General features: G+C 33.0%; 1 protein-coding gene across 1 annotated transcript in view; it reads left to right on the top strand.

The window, feature by feature from the left end:
• Chd9 (chromodomain helicase DNA binding protein 9) overlaps positions 1-19439 on the top strand; it is a 182754-nt gene that overhangs the window by 126154 nt on the left and 37161 nt on the right. The window contains exons 20-25 of the mRNA XM_077793223.1: positions 3661-3777; positions 5940-6050; positions 7731-7927; positions 8400-8599; positions 12938-13097; positions 14255-14344. Coding sequence (XP_077649349.1) covers positions 3661-3777; positions 5940-6050; positions 7731-7927; positions 8400-8599; positions 12938-13097; positions 14255-14344 — 875 coding nt within the window. The remainder of the gene's footprint in view (positions 1-3660; positions 3778-5939; positions 6051-7730; positions 7928-8399; positions 8600-12937; positions 13098-14254; positions 14345-19439) is intronic.

A 19439-nucleotide genomic window follows, 5' to 3' on the forward strand; every position in this document is an offset into this window, starting at 1 on the left:
CAATGTGGAAAACAAGTTGGAAAGGAGAAAGTCCAGAGGCAGGTAGATCTTAAAGAAATATGTTTAGCAAATAATGATGTATGAGCTAGGAGAGTAGAGATCCATTTACATCAGTAGGAGTTGATGACCAACTAGAAATTTGTAGAACAGGTTATCAAAATGACTGACAATTCTGACTTGTAGCTAGTAGGGTCATATTGTTATAAAACATGAAGAATGCAGAAAGAAGTTCATATGGGGAAAATAAAATATTGGAGCCTTTGCTTGCAACATTTATAGGGCATCCAGGATAATTGGTTGTGATACAGGTAAAAAATTGGGAAAGTTAATAGTTAATAGAAAATAAATAGTAGTACAAGTAGATAGTAGTATCATAGAACCAAAAGAAATAATGATTCAGTATAAGGTTTTAAATAAAAGTGGTCATGATGGCTAGCTTTAATGTCTTTCATGGGAAATCTTGTTTACTTTTATTCCTTTGCGTCATGGGTCAGGGGATTGAATCCAGGGCAGGGCATTCTACCACTGAGCTACATTCCCAGACCTTATTTTTATTTTCTTATTTTAAGATGGGTCGGTCTCAGCCAAATTTCCCAGCCTAACTTGGAATTTGGATCCTCCTGCCCTAGCCTCCCAAATAACTAAGATTGTAGGCATGTAACACCAGTCCTAGTTATACAGATTTTTTTTCTTATGTGTAAAATTCAGTGAAATCCAGTTAATACCAAAGGTATTATTAGTTTTAATTGTCATCTTTATTGATTAGGGTAAGCATAGAGAGATTTTTTCCTTAATATTTTTTTAATGAACGTATACAAAAAAGCATATAATGACCACATATAAGTCTAGGCTTCCTCATTTTAAATGTTAATGATAATAATCATGGAAGTCAAAACAACAGTGTTTCAATTCTGACTTATAAACTGAGTGACCTTGGACAATTAACTTAACCTCTGAGTCTTTCTAGAGTTTAAAGAGATCATAATCATCATACTTAGCCTTCTCTACTATAAAATACTGTGAAAGTATTACTTAGATAATTCAGATATACACTACTCATAATCAGATATACTCTTAGAATAAGAAATACTTAACTATGTTAAAGTCTCAGCTCAGAAAGTAAGTAACTGTTAGATTTTGAGAAAAAGCTCACAAAATAGCTGACAAGAGTCCAGAGAATTGCTTTATAATTTGTTTATTTCCTAAATAATTAGGCCAGTGCCATTAGATGTATGGGAATGGTAATAAATAGTGGACATTTGGCAGAATGGAATGTGGTACTTCCTTGTTGGTAGTATTTTATACTTTTTCCTAGAATTTTCAAAGACTTTTGCTATATATAGTTTTTTTTCAAAGGTTTGGACAAATAAGGTATTCATTTATTTGCATTATCAAATAGAATTTGAAAAGGAGCTACATAAATAGAGCACACTACTTTTTTTTTTTTTAAGGGAGAGAGAACTTTTTAATATTTATTTTTTAGTTTTTGGCAAACACAACATCTTCGTTTGTATGTGGTGCTGAGGATCGAACCCGGGCCACACGCATGCCAGGGAGCGTGCTACCGCTTGAGCCACATCCCCAGCTCACGCACACTGCTTTTAAGAATACTTAGACCAAGCCAAATACAGTTTTGCATGCCTGTAATCCCAGCTACTCTAGATGTCTGTGGCAAAAGGATCCAAGTTCAAGGCCAGCCTGAGCAACATAGGAAGTCCCCATTTCAAAAATAAGAATATTTATGCTTTGTACATAACTATCAAATAGAACTCATTATTCGTAACTTCATGTATAAGTAGCTATCATCTAAACCTTGTTCTGAGAGGTTTTCGTAAGGACATCAGGTTTGTCCTAGAAATAGAGTAGTTTATTGTTATCCGATTTTTTTTTGTTGTTGTTGTTGTTATCTTGCACATAATAGACCAGTGCTCTAATACTGAGCTGCATTCCCAGGCTGCTGTGAGTTTTTAAAATTTGGTATGGAAAAAAAGTTTGAATTGCATGAACCGGGACTGCATCACATCTTCCACATGGGCTTTTCATTTCCATAGCCATTATTCCATTGTCATAATCCTTGAGAATCATATAAATTATCTTGAAATTAGGTTATCTGTCAGTTCATAATATCATCTTGAATTATTTAGGTACTTTAGAAAATTTTGTTTGAAAAATAAAAATTTGTTATAATGAATGTAACCAAAGCTATTTAATTATGAAATTCTTGGCAAATTGTTTTAATTTTCAACAGTTATGTGGTATCAGAATAAAAATGATTATCTACTACAGCGTTTAAAAATCTGTTTTCATTCAATGTCTTTTGGAATTTATGGCATGTTGAGTGTTCTCCAATATATATAAAACATAGGCATTTACTAGATTGATTTCAATCTTAAGGGGCAAGCTGGGTACAGACGTTTATTCCTATAATCCCAGTTGCTGGGGAATTTGAGGCAGGAGAATCACAAGATTGAAGCTAGCTTTGGCAACTTAACAAGACCCTGTCTCAAATAAAAAATTAAAAAGCGATGGGACAATCAGTGGTAGATTGCCATCAGTTTACCCCTACTACTAGGGCCTGGGGCCAATCTCAAGGTACATGTATCAGTGAACTAGAATTCAAAATAAAGCCCTGTGAACTCTGTTCAGTGAACTTTTCACAGTTTCTAAAAATTGTTAAATTTGTATCAGTGAAGATTTGAAAATATCATATGTCCTTGGTTGTAAGAAATTCTTTTTTTTTTTCCTGTCTGTCTTCCTTCCCCAGTACTGGGAATTGAACCCAGGGCCTTGCAGAAGCTAGACAAGCACTCTACCACTGAAGTACATCCCCAACCCTTAAATTTTATTTTGAAGGGGCTGGAGTTGTGGCTCAGTGGTAGAGCACTTGCCAGCATGTGTGAAGCCCTGGGTTTGATCCTCTGCACTGCATATAAATAAATTAATAAAACAAAAAAGATCTGTTGACAACTAAAATATATGTATATATATTTTTTAAAAGATTATTTTGAGACAAAGTCTCACAAAGTTACCCAGGATGGCCTGGAACTTGGACTTCTCCTGCCTCAGCCTCACAAGTAGCTGGGAGTACTGCTGTGCTCCATAAAGCTTGGCAAGAAATTTGTTTCTGAGTCAAAGTGAAGTCCCGTATAATTTAGGACTTACTAGCACATTATTAGATATCTGTCCATTGTACTTATTCATATGCCAGTTTGATGAAATGTTATCTTAAATAAGTTAAGCATCTGTATTCTGAATATCCAAAATCTAAAGTGCTCCAAAATTGAGTATCAACACAATACCTAAAAAGTTTTGGATTTGGAACATTTCCAGTTTGAGATTTTTGGATTAGAAATACTCAACCAGTAAAGTCTAAGCAAATGTTGCATAAATGAATGTGTAAAATCTGAAATCTGAATAGAAGTAATCCCAGACATTTTGCTTATGGGATACTCAATCTGTTCTTTCTTTTATATAGATAATGATGGCTTTCTTCATTTGGTTTCATCAAGCTAGTTAGCCTTTGTTATTTCAGGTTGGATATGAGTTTTTAATATGTGGCTTATTATTAATAGGTGTCTCATTGTATTATCTCCTATTGCCACTGTAAAAATTTCCTGCAAATTTAGTGGCTTAAAACAATACACATTTATTCTCTTATAGTTCTGGATGTCAGAAGTCCAACATCAGTCTGCCAGGGTTAAAATCAAGAGTCAGCAAGGCTGGTTCATTCTGGAGGCTCCAGGGGAGAATCTCTTATCTCTTCCAGTTCCTAAGAATGTCTGCATTCCTTGGCTTGTGGCCACAGTACTCCAATCTCTGCTTCTGTTGTGTCATATCCTTTTCCTCTTTTTATAGACAAATCTTCCTCTGCCTCCTTCTTGTAAGGGCACTTGTAATGACATTTAGCAGCCACATGGATAAGCTAATATCCCATTTCAAGATCCTACATCATAACTGCCAACTCACTTTTACCATATAAGACAATACAACATTCTAGGGATTAGGACAATATATCTTCAGGAGTCATAATCCAATCTACCACATTCATCATTTCAAACAAGTAAAAAAATATATATAATTTTTTAAAAAGTTTTATAATATTTACTCTGTAGGTTAGAGGAAGCAAAAAAGAAAAAAGGAATTTAAATTCATTTCATTAAAGCATTTATTACTGTCACTTCAATTTCATATAAATATGCCAGGAAAAGACATTTTTAAACACTTATAATATTTAACACTTTATACAAACACCTTAAAAGCCCAATTTCAGAGGAAAGCTAGGTGGAATGAATGAATGTACTTATTACTTGGTAAGCAATGACTAGAATTGAATCTTTAAGATTCAAACTTCAAACAGAGGTATTTAATATTTCAATTTTGTTCCTATTCATTTTGTGATCATTTTATAAAGTTTTAAACTACAAATACAGACAGAATATCATGATGAAAGATGTGTACTCATCATCCACCTTGAACATTATCAACTCATACTAAACTGTTTCATTACTACCCACCCATCTTTCATATTATTTTGATGCAAATCTCAGCTCAGCTCTCATATCATCACTTTATACATGTTTCCATAGTATTACTAAAGATAGACTTTTTAAAAACATAACTACAATATGATAACATTTAAAAATAAAATTAGATATAATTCCTTGATGTTTATTATCTTGTGTTCAACCTTCAGTTATCTTGAGTGTTGTAATTGGCTTGTTTTTAAGTTTTATTCTCTTTTAATGTATGGTTTTACAACATTTTAAAATTCTATCAAAATGTTTTTTTAAATGAAGATTTAAGATCCTCAATTACATTCCAGTAATTAGGCAGTATTTTAATTTACCTCTTAGGTTCACCTTTAAAAATCTTTTTAATGTAAAATATTCTTCTATTGGGACCCGGGTAGTGTCTCAGCGGTAGAAAGTTCACCTAGCCTGTGCAAGGGCCTGGGTTTGATCTTCGGTACCACATAAAAAAAATAAATAAAATAAAGGTATTGTGTTCAAATACAACTAAAAATAAATATTTTTAAAAAAATATTCTTCTATTTATTTGTATAAGATTTGGCATGATTTTTTCCGTCCCTTTTCTTGCCTAAAGCATCATGTATCTATTTCTTCTTTATTTTTTTTTATAAAACTGTTTGATTTTTTTTAACATGGCATTTTTGTTTTCAATATCTTAAATTATAAATAATGGTTATTAATCCACAAACTATAGAGTTGAAATGTACTAACGTTTCTTCCAAGTAAAATATTTTATTTTCTTTTGTTCTGTATTTTCTTAAATATTTACAACATTTATACAGTATATTTATAGTAAGGAAAGTATCTTTTTTCTCTTTTCTTTCTTTCTTTCTTTTTTTTTTTTTTTAATGGTGCTAGTAATAAAACCCAGGACCTTGAACATGGTTTGAAAGCATTCTACCACCAACCTACATCTGCAGCCACTGGAAAAGAATTTTAAAAATAAAGATAGTCAATATTCATTTTTATTTTCCATATATTATGTTGCATTTTTTCAGGAGATAATACATATTTGAAAACGTGATGGATATAAAGTATGGTACCAGAAAATGAACTATATTGTGTAGGTAGATTTTTCTAACTCTTTTGTACCTTAATTTCTTAATGTTTATGTATATCTGTCCTATGCAGTTTCCTTGCTTACAAAGATTAAGAGTTAACCAATAGTAGTAACTTATTTAACTCTGCTCATAAACTCTAACCTGTGTTGGCATCAAGCCTTTGCTTTAAACAAATGCTGTGTTATATTTCAGACCACTGGATTTGAAACATTCTTTGAGTCTGAGTGTGTATACTGAATTCAAATTCTATCCACAGTAAATGTGAGGAGATAATATTTTAAGTGTACTTTTATAGATTTTCCCTTTCAACTTCATAATGACTTGAAAAAATTGCCATTATATATTTCAGGCAAGTTTTGTGGCATCTGGAAACCGGACAGATATTTCCTTAGATGATCCCAATTTCTGGCAAAAATGGGCTAAAAAAGCAGAAATAGATATTGATGCTATCAGTGGCAGAGTAAGTATTTATTTCCCTCGAAAGGTAATTTTGTTTTGAGAGACTTTGGCAATAACATAATAGTATCTTAAAGGTATTCAGTTGTAAAGGTAACTAATAAAAATCTCTGCACACATAAATTGAAATGAGGTAGGAGAATGAGTTAGACATTGCTTTAATTTAATCCTTTTTATCTCTCTTAAATTCATAAATTACTTTTCTCCTTTTTGTTTTTTTGATGTCAACCCATTAATGATCCAGTAAAAAAAGCAGTCAAGAAGTGACATTTATAAACTCTTTCTTTTATGACTTCTCTAGGAAGACAGAGCCAGAAAGCTAAAATAAAATTAATGGAAATGATAATTATAGCATTAACTGCCTACCTTCTAAGACACCTGTCCAATAATTTTATAGGAATTAATATTTCTAATCCTGACTTACTTTCAAAATAACATCCTCATGATTAATTTCATATTAAACATTGATACATGGAATCTTTTTTTTAATTATTTTTAGTTGTAGTTGGACACAACACCTTTATTTCACTTGTTTATTTTTTTATGTGGTGCTGAGGATCGAACCCAGGGTCTGGTGAGTACGAAGCGAGTGCTCTACCGCTGAGCCACAACCCCAGCCCATATGGAATCTTCTTTAGGTAGTTTTTTAACATGTAAAGCTTAACAGTTATGAATAACATCACTGCCATTTACAATCATTAATACTTAATGTGTTTTTGAAATATATAATTTTGTGAAGCAAGTAAATTTGAAAAAATATTATAGTCTGAGGCATTTTCATATGCTAAAGAAGCAGTGAACTTTACAAATCACTATTAAAAATCATAAATGAGTTATATTCTCTTCTGCTCTATGATTCAGACTTAGACTAAATATGTGATTCCTTTTCTGGCCCCTTGTTCTTTCCTCCTCTTGTAATGCTGTTTCCTTCCTGCCTGGCAAAGTCTGGTATCACTATTTTGTGATGTTTTCTCTGACTTTCTTTAGACCCTCTTGTACAGTTCATTCTGAACAGCATTTTTTTTAACACATTTATCCGACCCTCAAGAATATGGTTTCCCTAACTTAGAGAAGTTTTTTAATAAAAGTAGAAGATGTATTTTGAATGAATTAAACTAAATTGACTATAGGGAGGATGATACATATATTGCCTTTTAATATTAATATAATTCTTAGAGATTACTAAAACATATTTCTAAATCTACAAAATATTTATAACTTTTAACCAGTGTTTCAATTGTTATGTATTTTCCTTCTTTCAGATTTATTTCTAGGATAAATTTAGATCACAAATATTTACTTTAGCATTATTTATGTTAAAAATCAAAAGTCTAAATCAAATTGTGAATTAATTAGGTAAAACAAATTAGGAGGCATAAATTTAGCCTAAATTTATTTTATGATTATTGTAGAAGTGCAGTGATTTTTATATTAATAATAAAGCAGAATACCAAAATATGTTAAGCCTTTGACTGTAATTTTACAAAATTGTACATATGTGGTAAAAATTTTAGAAGAATGTAAATATTTTTAAGGTGAATTGGTAGAGTGGCAGAACTTATTAGTAATTTTTTTTTTCTTTCTAAAATTATTGTTTGTATAATTTGGAAGGTGAAAATCTAAAACATTATTACAAGCAAAAGTATTAAAAATAACTTCAAGTAATAGCTGTTAAATTTTACAGAACAGCTTGGTTATTGACACTCCAAGAATTAGGAAACAAACAAGACCCTTTAGTGCCACAAAAGATGAATTGGCTGAATTATCTGAAGCTGAAAGTGAAGGAGATGAAAAACCCAAACTACGGAGACCCTGTGATCGTTCCAATGGCTATGGAAGAACTGAATGCTTCAGAGTAGAGAAAAACTTGCTAGTTTATGGGTAAAATATTATTTTTAATGTTTTTTTAAGTAGTCATATAAAGTTAGCGAAAATTACTGTTTTCCAGTAATTTTTATCTTGTTAAAATCAATAAAATCTATTTTTTAAATATCCAGGATTTCTGTATTTAACAAATATTCAATTGGAGAATGAGGAGATAGGTTAAGTGTTTAAATTATAAATTTATCACATCAAACTCCTGTTTTCCAATTTGCGTATTTAGTAATACAAAGTAGATAATGTTATATTTCATTATTGAGTAAATATAATAGAAATTACCACACTATTCCTCTTTGTTCATACATGGAGGACAACATCATTAGCAAAGTCTGTTAATGAGAGAGTTGTTTTGTTTGTTGTGTTGTTGGTTTTGATTGTGTGTGTGTGATTTTTTTCTCTTGCTCCTCATCTGTAAGTTGTTTCTTTCTAGAACTTTACTTAATATCAATGTAAATATACCTTTTATAACTAGGTGGGGCCGATGGAGAGAGATTCTGTCTCATGGACGTTTTAAAAGGCAGTTAAATGAGCATGATGTAGAAATAATTTGTCGAGCTCTCTTGGCATATTGCCTTGTTCACTACCGAGGAGATGAGAAAATTAAAGGTTTCATATGGGATCTTATTACTCCAACTGAAGATGGGCAGACACGAGAGTTACAAAATCATCTAGGTAAAAACATTCTTTTGTTTTCTTTAAAAGTTTTTGTTGTTGTTAAATAAGTAACGCTTAACATATTCTCCTATAAAATATTACATCATTCAGGTGGTATTAAGGAACTTTCATCTTCACCCTTAAAGTTCCAACTTCAGAAAATGCCAGTGTTATTAGTTTGTTAGATATTTGGATTTTACTTATTGTTGTCACATATGTATCAGTTTACAAGTTGTTGACTTATATAGAGATCTTTCCATTTGTGTTCATGTTGATCCATCTCAGTTTTTATTTTCTGTTTAGTATTCCATAGTATGTATATTTCTTAATTTGTTTTGCATTTCCTTTAATGATGGATATATAGGTTTCCACTTTTAGAAAATTAAAAAATAAGTTTCAGTGAACAGCTTTGTTTAGTCCTTCTTATGCATATGAATAAATCTTTCAGTAAAGCAGATATCAAAAATAGAATTATTGAGGTATAGCAAACATATATCTTTAGTACTTTAAATGTGGTCTCTAGATCAAAAACATCTCATCTCCTGAGATCTTAGAATTGCAAAGTCTTAGTGCCTTAGGTTTACTGAATCAGAATCTTCTTTTTAGTGGGATCCTCAGCCATTTGTATGCATATTAAAGTTTGAAAAGCATTGGTATTTATTTTAAATTTTCGTAAATACTTTAGTTTGCTTTCCAATGTGATTAAACCAGTTTACACCCATATCAGAGGAATATGCAAGTACTTTTTTGTCCATAGGTTGCTAACAGAATGTTCTTTTCTATTTAAAAAAAAAAATTATTGTGCCTTAAATTTGTGATGCCATCTTGTCCTGTTTAATAAAAAAAAATTAATTGATCGCCTATTGTATGTTTCTTCTGCAGAGTGCTGAAAAAAATAAAAAGATGTAAGATTAGACAAGACTCCTGAGCTCATAAACCTTACATTATAGCCAGGGAGACAGAAATAGTAAGAATGTAGATAAATTAGCTAAATAATTGTAGATTGTGATAAATATTGTTAAGTAAATATACCAAATCTTGAGATGGAGGACAAAAGCAAGCACATATTTTATATGGGATGGTTTATATTAGCCCATCTTAATAAGAGACATGTAGTTAATATGAAGCACTGACTTCTGAGTAAGGATGGAGGAAACACACAGATTTCACTGTTCTTTGAAACTCCATTTATAAAATAGGAAAAAAAAGCCAGGCACTCTGGTGCATGCCTGCTATCCCAACTACTCAGGAGGCCCAGGCTGGTGCATCAAAATTTCAAGGCCACTGTGAACTGGGCAACTTAGCAAAACCCTGTCTCAAAACAATGGAGATGTAACTCAGTGGTAACATACCCCTCAGTTCAATCCCCAGAGCAAAATAGATAAATAAATAAATAAAATGAGGAAGAAAATAACAAGGCTTTAGTGCTTCTCAACCAGAGATGATCTTATGACTCAGTCTAGTCCCACTTCCACCACAGCTAATCTCAACTTAAGCATGTTACTTGCATCAAGTGTGGTAGAGGTTAGAGGTAAACAGTTTCTCACAATGAACAACCCGTCTAGCCCAAAACATGAATAATAATACTGAGAGTGGAACCCTGCTATAACCTAAAAGAGATTGGAGTCAGGCTCAGGTTGTAGCTCAGAGCTACAGCACTTGCCTAACATGTGTGAGGCACTGGGTTCTAACCTCAACACCACATAAAAAATAAATTAATTAAATAAAGGTATTGTGTCCATCTACAACTAAAGAAAATATTTAAAAGAGAGATTGGCTTTTAGTGACTTTATTTGGATTCTGATTAAGATAAGCAAGAGAAAAAATGTATTATCTTTATTAGATTACTAAACATTTAAATATTGAATATTAAGGAATTATTATGTAGACTTTTTTTTAAAACTTGAGTTTTATTTATTTATTTATTTTTAGGTGTAGATGGACACAACACAATGCCTTTTATTTTTTATGTGGTGCTGAGGATAGAACCCCCGTCCCACCAGTGCCAGGCGAGCGCTCTACCTCTCGCTGAGCCACAATCCCAGCCCCCTATGTAGACTTTTTTAAAAATATTTTTTTTAGTTGTATATGGACACAGTACCTTTATTTGTTTGTTTGTTTGTTTATTTTTATGTGGTGCTGAGGATCAAACCCAGTGCCTCATATATACAAGGCATGTGTTCTGCCGCTGAGCCATAATACCAGCCCTTCCATAGACATTTTTTAAGGAGGCATTAATATGTTTATGAGTGAAATGGTTAATATCTTAGATTTACTTCAAATAGTATGGGAACTTGGGTAGTATACAGAATAGAGATGAAATAGCCATGGATTTTTGATAATTATTAAAGTTGGATGATAACACACGGGGATTCATCATAATATTCCATCTACTTTTGTATATGCTTATGTTCCACATTATTTTAAAATAAGCATAAACCCTGAGAAAAGAGGAGGGTGAGGGACAAAGTATCAACAAAGTTTTAGAAGTTGAAAGCAAATAGATTAGTGATACCTGACTTAACCAACCAAAGAGAGCTTAATTTTAGCTGTGTGGGGGGGGGACTGGTTTTCTTCACAGATTTCTTAAAAGTCTGGAGAATTTTGGGCATATGACACCTCTAGAAGTGTTATGTGATAAGACAGGGATTGTAACTAAAAGCTGTTTAAAAAGAGACAGATCTCCAGATAACCTCTTCAACTCTATATAGCAGGATGAAAATTGAAGTTTATTCATTAGGTAAAGTAAAATATAAGGATCTTTGGGTTGAACTGGTAGTTAATATGTGGTGCTAGTAAGTAAGCATTGAGTGAATATTTGGATACTGGTAATACAGTACTCAAGTACGAAAATCACCACCTTACTTTGAACTTTGCTAGACCATTATCTAAGGGCAAAACTCCAGTCCTTTGCTCTTCTGTGATCTCACATTCAACAGGCTCAATACTTTTAAACTACATATTCGCTTTTTAATCTGTTATTCTTAAATAAAAGCCAACATAATGAAAGATTATCAGACATAAGAGATAGTTTCTCACATGAAAGATAGAGGCTAAAATTAAACCATTAGAATGAACTTGGAGGAAAGGGAAAAGTTTATTTTTGAACTATAATTAATTTTAGTGAAGATATTTCAGATACCATACAGTGGTTTTGAAGGAACAAAATGCTAACAAAAACAATGAGAGCACAAACAAACGTGTAAATTACAGGAATTGAAGAACTGAATGGTGGAATTGAGAAAATAATGGGAAGATTTATAAATCTAGAATATCTACAGATTTTATCAGGAAAATTTTGTATATATGTTTAAAATATGCACTGTTCAGTTTCCAAACCAGTGAGAATATAAGGGATTGAAATACAAAGTTATTTATCGTTCTGCAACAACACAGAAAGGAGGGAATGAAAACAATGAAGTGGTAAAAATAAATATATGTAATCACACCATATATATCTCTCCCTGTGAAAATATAAAAATTGTCAGATGGGGACAAATATCTGTTTTTAAGCTTCAAAGAGATGTTATTAGACACCAAGCAAGAAGCTGAAAATAGGGATTTAAAAAAGAGATTTGCTAAGATCTCATTCTATAAGCTTTTAAAATAGAGATTTATTGTAGGATTACATGCATAATATAAACCTTAATACTAACTACTGAAATTTAGTGCCCTTAATACTAAATAAATACTTTTATGCTAAACATTTCTTCATCCATATATAATAATTATATAAACAGGCATGGAACAAGAAAACAAATTCAAGGTACTGATGATCTCTGGGAAAAGGGAGTGAGTGAATTGGATGAGAAAAGTCTATGTTAGGACTTCAGAAACAAATATGAACTATGTGATGATGATGAGGATAATAATGATGATGATGAGTAGGGATACTGTTTTTTTAAATACTGTACAACAAAATCTCAAGAAATGATGAATTTATCTATCTTGAACAGGAACCCCCAATGGCCAACCTAATCCATGTTATTAGTAAAATCAATTTTTGAAAGACAAGAGGCCAATCCTATCTTTTAGTAACTAGGCAGCAAAAGTAAAATAGAGGGATAAGTTTGATCTTGTCCTTTTCACATGTAGAAAAAAATCAACCTGTTTGGGAACAAAACGTAAATTATAATGATCATTCTAATTAGACATACAGAATTTATTAGATAATTGGGGGGTGGGAATTGTTTTAATATTGTGACTGGGTTAATATTGTTAACGAACCCAGTGCCTTACGCATGCTAAGCAAGCATTCTACTACTGAGCCACAACCACAGTCCTTAGAAAAAAATCTTTCATATTATACTTCATACAAATTTCTCCTGATTTCACATGGACTTCTCATTTTAACAGGCCTATCAGCTCCTGTACCCAGGGGTCGAAAAGGGAAAAAAGTGAAGACTCAGACAAGTTCATTCGATATACAAAAAGCAGAATGGCTTCGAAAATATAATCCTGAGCAACTACTTCAAGATGAAGGCTACAAAAAACATATAAAACACCACTGTAATAAGTAGGTAGTAGGGTATTTTAATACCATTTCTTAAAAGTTTACCTTTTTTAATTTATCAACAATCATAAAGCATGTTATATAGAGATAGCATTGTCTTAGGCTAATTCTGCTAGTAATTTAATCATGTATCCTTTGGCAATCAGGATATCTTTGTGTCACTGTTTTCACCAACAGATAAATAGAACTGGCCTTCAGATGAACTCATTATCTTTTACTGGGAAAACAATAATAACGTGGAGATTTTGTAGAAATCTTTCATATATTGATACTAATGAAGTTCATTTACTCATTTTGTTATAAATGTATATATATTTAGCCAGGCATGGTGACACATGTTTATATCAGCTCAATTCACAGTAGCTAGACTATGGAACAAACCTAGGTATCCTTCAACAAATGAATGGGTAAAGAAAGTGTGGTATATATACTCAATGGAATATTATTCAGGTTTAAAGAAGAGTAAAATTATGGAATTTGCCAGTAAGTTGTTGGAGTTGGAGAATATCATGCTAAGAGAAATAAGCCAATCCCACAAAACTAAAGGTCAAATGTTTTCCCTAACGTGCAAATGCTAATTCACAATAAGGTGGGGAGCCCTAAGGAAGAACAGCTTTACCTTAGATTAGGTAGAAGGAAGTGATGGGAAGGTAGGGGAGGGGATGTGAGGATAGGAAAGATAGTAGAATGAAATAGACATTAGTACTGTATATATAATATGTGTGTGTGTGTGAGAGAGAGACTACATGACCAATATGATTCTGCAACATGTACACTCAGAAAAGTGAGAAATTATATCCCATCAATGTATGATAAATCAAAGTGCATAAATGCTTTCTACTGTCATGTGTAACTAATTAAAACAAATTAAATTTTTTAAAATATACATATTCAGCCAGACATGGTGATATATGCTTGTAATCTTAGCAGCTCGTGACACTAAAACAGGAGAACTTCAAGTTCAAGGCCATCCTTAGCAACTTAGTGAGATTCTGTCTCAAAATTTAAAAATAAAGGAGAAAAGGATTGGTGATCTATCTGAGTGCTAAAGCACTCCTAGGTTTGACCCCCAGAACACCCCACCTCACCAAAAGAAAATTTATGTACAGATTCCTTCCTATCTTTAACCTTTGTTCCTTTTTATTTTCTCTTGTTTTCAGGGTTTTGCTTCGTGTAAGAATGCTATATTATCTAAAGCAAGAAGTCATTGGTAATGAGTGTCAGAAAGTATTTGATGGAGTAGATGCAAGGTAAAGTAAATAATGTGTATATTCATTTTCCATTAACACGATGAGGCAAACGTTATATTGTCTTAGTTAAGTGGCTCCTTAATTCAGGGAAATTCACAAATAGGAAAATCCCCTACCTTGGGAATTAACCCTTGCCAATTCATTGCCATTTTTCTGCTATTCTTATCATTGGCTTGTCACTAAAAGTTGTAATCATAACAATATGGTGGTGGTGATAAAGTTAAGAATGATTTGTAACCTAGATGCCATTAAGGCAGACAGAAATATATTGACTGATTCATTCATCTCTTCAGAAATGTGTGTGTGTGTGTGTGTGTGTGTGTGTGTGTTTTGCTAGAGTTTGAACCTTCCCACATTAACCTCCTTCTCAACTGTTTATTCTTGGCAACTGATATCCCTCCTTCGTTTTAGAAAAAAGGTAGGAAAGCTTTCAAACAGAAATTCCCTTAGCTCTCTGAGACAGGGTTTCCTTATTTTGCTCTTATTGGCCTTGAACTTATGATCTTTCTGTCTCAGCCTTCCAGCACTACACCTGGCAGTCTCAGTTTCTTGAGCTTTTTCTAAACCAGCATCTTTTTTCTTTTTTCTTTAGGCATATATTCACATAATCATGTACTTCATCTTGTCATCACCATTAATAGCACTGCTTCTTAAATATGAATTCTGACCCTCAATTCCATCCTTCCAACTCCTTAACCTGGATACTTCTCATAATTCATTAACCTCATCACAATGTCCCTTTTCTTATTACTTACTTATTAGGTGTTAGCATTTTCATGCCCACTCTTTTCTCATTATTCAACCTAGATTTTATAGTTCAGGTGTCTATGCCTAAACTAAGTTCCTTAATTCCCTTTGCCTGCCTTTCCCTCTGTTTTACATCTCTGCTAACCTCAGCTCAGGTGAAACCCAAATATTCTTTTACTTCTCACATTCTCTAAGCAGATAAACATTGTTGAAAAAAATCCTCAAGTCATGTGAGATGTACTCACATCAAACAAGATTAAGCACATGGTGTTTAACCACTGTGCTAGTAAATTCGCTTTCCAACTTTTTTTTTTTGAGTTTTTTTTTAATTGTTGGTAGTTCAAAATATTACACAGTTCTTAATATATCATATTTCACAGTTTGATTCAAGTGGGTTATTTTTACCCCGTATACAGATTGCTGTATCACATCAGTTACACTTCCATTGATTTATATATTGCCATTCTAGTGTCTGATGTATTCAGCTGTCTGTCCTATTCTCTACTATCCCCCCTCCCCTCCCCTCCCCTCCCCTCTTCTCTCTCTACCCCCTCTACTATAAATCATTTCTTCCACTTGTATTATTCTTCTCTTACCCCTCCTTTCCTCTTATATGTAATTTTGTATAACCCTGAGGATCAACTTCCATTTTCATGCCATTTCCCTTCTCTCTACCTTTCCCTCCCAACTCTCATCCCTGTTTAATGTTAATCTTCTTCTCTAGCTCTTCGTCCCTACCCTGTCCTTAGTTATTCCCCTTATATCAATGAAGTCATTTGGCATTTGTTTTTTAAGGATTGGCTAGCTTCACTTAGCATAATCTGCTCCAATGCCATCCATTTCCCTCCAAATTCTATGATTTTGTCGTTTCTTAATGCAGAGTAATACTCCATTATGTATAGCCACATTTTTTTATCCATTCATCTATTGAAGGGCATCTAGGCTGGTTCCACAATCTTGCTATCGTGAATTGTGCTGCTATGAACATCAATGTAGCAGTGTCCCTGTAACATGCTCTTATTAGGTCTTTAGGGAATAGACCGAGAAGGGGAATAGCTGGGTCAAATGGTGGTTCCATTTCCAACTTTCCAAGAAATCTCCATACTGCTTTCCAAATTGGCTGCACCAATTTGCAGTCCCACCAACAATGAACAAGTGTACCCTTTTCCCCACATCCTCTCCAGCACTTGTTGTTGTTGGACTTCCTAATGGCTGCCAATCTTACTGGAGTGAGATGGTATCTTAGGGTGGTTTTGATTTGCATTTCTCTGACTGCTAGCGATGGTGAGCATTTTTCATGTACTTATTGATTGATTGTATGTCCTCCTCTGAGAAGTGTCTGTTCAGGTCCTTGGCCCATTTGTTGATTGGATTATTTGTTATCTTATTGTCTACCTTATCCTACCTTTGTTATCTTATTGTCTACCTTATCCTTCAAACAGTAGCCAGAGAAATCTTTTCAAAGCAATAATCAAGTCATACCCTCCAGATGCTTCTTGTTTCTCAGAATAAAAGCCAAATTCCCATTGACCTTTTCCTTCACTTTGCCCTTCACTCAGAATAGTCCAGGTACGCTGGTCTTTCTGTTCCTCTAATATCAAAGTTTATTCTGTGCTTCTCTCCTGGTCCTACTACCCTTGCCCCAGATCTTCCATAGAATTGCCCCTTCAAATTATTCAAATCTCTAGGATTCCCTTCTCTGGTAAGCCTGCCTTGCCCACCTCAGCTACAGTAGCCCACCAGTTAGTTATCACTGGTTAACTTTGTTTTATCTGATTCATAATACCTTTGCTATTCAAAAATTGTGCTTATTTTCTTATATCATTTTCTCCCTTCTTTTCAATTTAACCTGCTTTAAAGGTAAATGCATTATCTGTCCTATTTCAAGCCTTAGAATCTGGGACGTATTAAGTAATACTTAAATATGTGGTGATGAATTGACTGATTCCCTTGGGTCTGATTTCATGATTTCTCAGGGTCTGCTCTCTGGATTATCCCTTTCTTTTTCTTTTTTTTTTTTCTTTTCTTTCATTAATCTAGTGCTCTTTGGTCTCTCGTTGTATCTTATATTCCATATATAAATGTACCCGGTACATACACACACACACACACACACACACACACACACACACATTCTTAACACTTTGACCCAGTGTCTCCATTATTGCGTGTGTTGATTTCTTTTTTATTTTAATTAATTTATTTTTTAGTTGTAGTTGGACACAATACCTTTATTTTATTTATTTACTTTTATGTGGTGCTAAGGATAGAACCCAGGGCCTTGCACGTGCTAGGCGAGCACTCTATCGCTGAGCCACAACCCCAGCCCCACACGCTTGTTGATTTCGAAGCTAAACTTGTTTTAGGAAGAATATTTATTATTTAGTGTCTCCTTTTTCTTCCCTCCCATGCTTTGTGCACTCCACAATGCAGCACTTCTACCTCCTAACTTTACCACACACTTCAAGATATTAGCCAACATTCTTGCTGCTAAATATTATGTATATGTCATATTGTTTACCTTACTTTACCTGTGTAGAACACTTTGTGGTTTTTAAAATGCTTCTGTGGTACCATTCTCCTATACTGTTTAGCTTTCTGCTTGCTGCTTTTCAGACTTGATTCTATTGTCTTTTAAATGTCAGAGAGTCTTCCCTTAGGCCCTCTATTCTTGTTACTGATCTTAGGTGTTGTCTGTGGCTTCATTTTTTGATCACCTTGCTGATGTCTTCCAACTCTATTTGTTCAGCCCACATCTCTCTTTTGAACTTCAGATCCACATTTTTCAAATATGCCATGATTGATTCCTCTTGCCTCTTATTTTTATGGAAACATTCTCCCATTCTTTGATTCTCCCTCTCATTCACCTGACATCAGCTCAGCCATTCATGATTTCTCAAATCTGAATTAGGCATGTACTCAGATTATCATGTCATGGTCGTCATCAAATAGTATTGCAGGCACTTCTCTACAAAGGGCATCTGGTATAATTCATTATTGCCATTGTTGGCATAGTGAGTGCTGTTTAAACATATTTTAAATGAATGATTTAGCCTGGGGAAGTTTAAGAAGTCCTTATGCAGGTTAAAATATATGAGCTAAGTCTTTAAGAACAGAAATCAACAAGAGGTATGCATCTAGTTCATGTCCTTTTTGCTAACAATTTACAACATCCTAATACTGGATAGCACTGACTGACTTTGTTTTCACAATTTAGGAAAATTTTCGACCCGGGAATTACTGTATTCTGAGCTAATTATCTCCTTTAACCAGATATCTCATCATGCCCTTTTTAAAAATTTTTACCATATTACAAGAAAAGGAGAGTCATTCTTCCTTTTTATTGTTTTGCACTAAGCTAACAAAATTTCAATTTTATCTTAATGCAAACATAGGAACAATAAAGTGATCACTTAAAGTGCTGACACATTCCTTTAAGAATTTAAAGGAAATCCGGTGGCACATGCCTATAATCTCAGCATAACTATAATCCCAGTGTCTTGGGAGACTAAGCCAGGAGGATTGCAAGTTTAAAACTAGCCTTAGCAATTTAGCAAGGCCCTAAGAAACCCCTGTCTTTAAATAAAATATTCTTTTAAAAAGGGGCTGTGCATATGGATCAGTGGTAAGACCCCTGGGTTCAGTCCCCAGTCTAAAACAACAACAACAACAAAAAAATAGAAAGATGTCTTTACCCCTTTCTCAAATTTTTGGTTTAAAAACTTTTCTGGGAAAATAGTTATGAAAAATAAAAAGTGAATTACTATTACTTATAAAACTTGTCTTTTTCATTGTCATTGTCTTTTGTTTCAAGTATTTTAATGGTGACATATCATATTCTTTAATCTAGGAACATGTACACTATCAGTTTATTTTTATATGAAAATTTATTTTGTGTTCCCAACAACAGCCAATCTACAAAATGAACTTTTGTCATAGAATCTATTTTGAATAGGGAATTCTTCATTTCTTTAAATCTATAGGTCTTTGTTAGTCAATTCATGAAAGTATACTAACAAGACAGGTGAAATTCTACTCAGTATACTTTATTGTATTTTATTGTATCTCTAATTCTGTAAAACTGATAATTCATGTATATCAAATATAATAATTATGATAATTATAATCAATTATCGTATGATTTTATGTAGTAATTTATTCCATGTGATTTTTTACCCCTTTGAATATTGAATATAATAAAAGAAAATGTAAATATAGATAAGAATTGATGATACTTATTTGCTAATAATTGTCAAACACAAATACATGCTATGCTAAAGGAGACAATGATTTCAATTACTAGGGTAAAGAATTGAACATTTCAGCTGTTTTGTATGTATGACTTCTG

This window comes from Urocitellus parryii, chromosome 15, assembly GCF_045843805.1.
Source record: "Urocitellus parryii isolate mUroPar1 chromosome 15, mUroPar1.hap1, whole genome shotgun sequence".
NCBI lineage: Eukaryota > Metazoa > Chordata > Mammalia > Rodentia > Sciuridae > Urocitellus > Urocitellus parryii.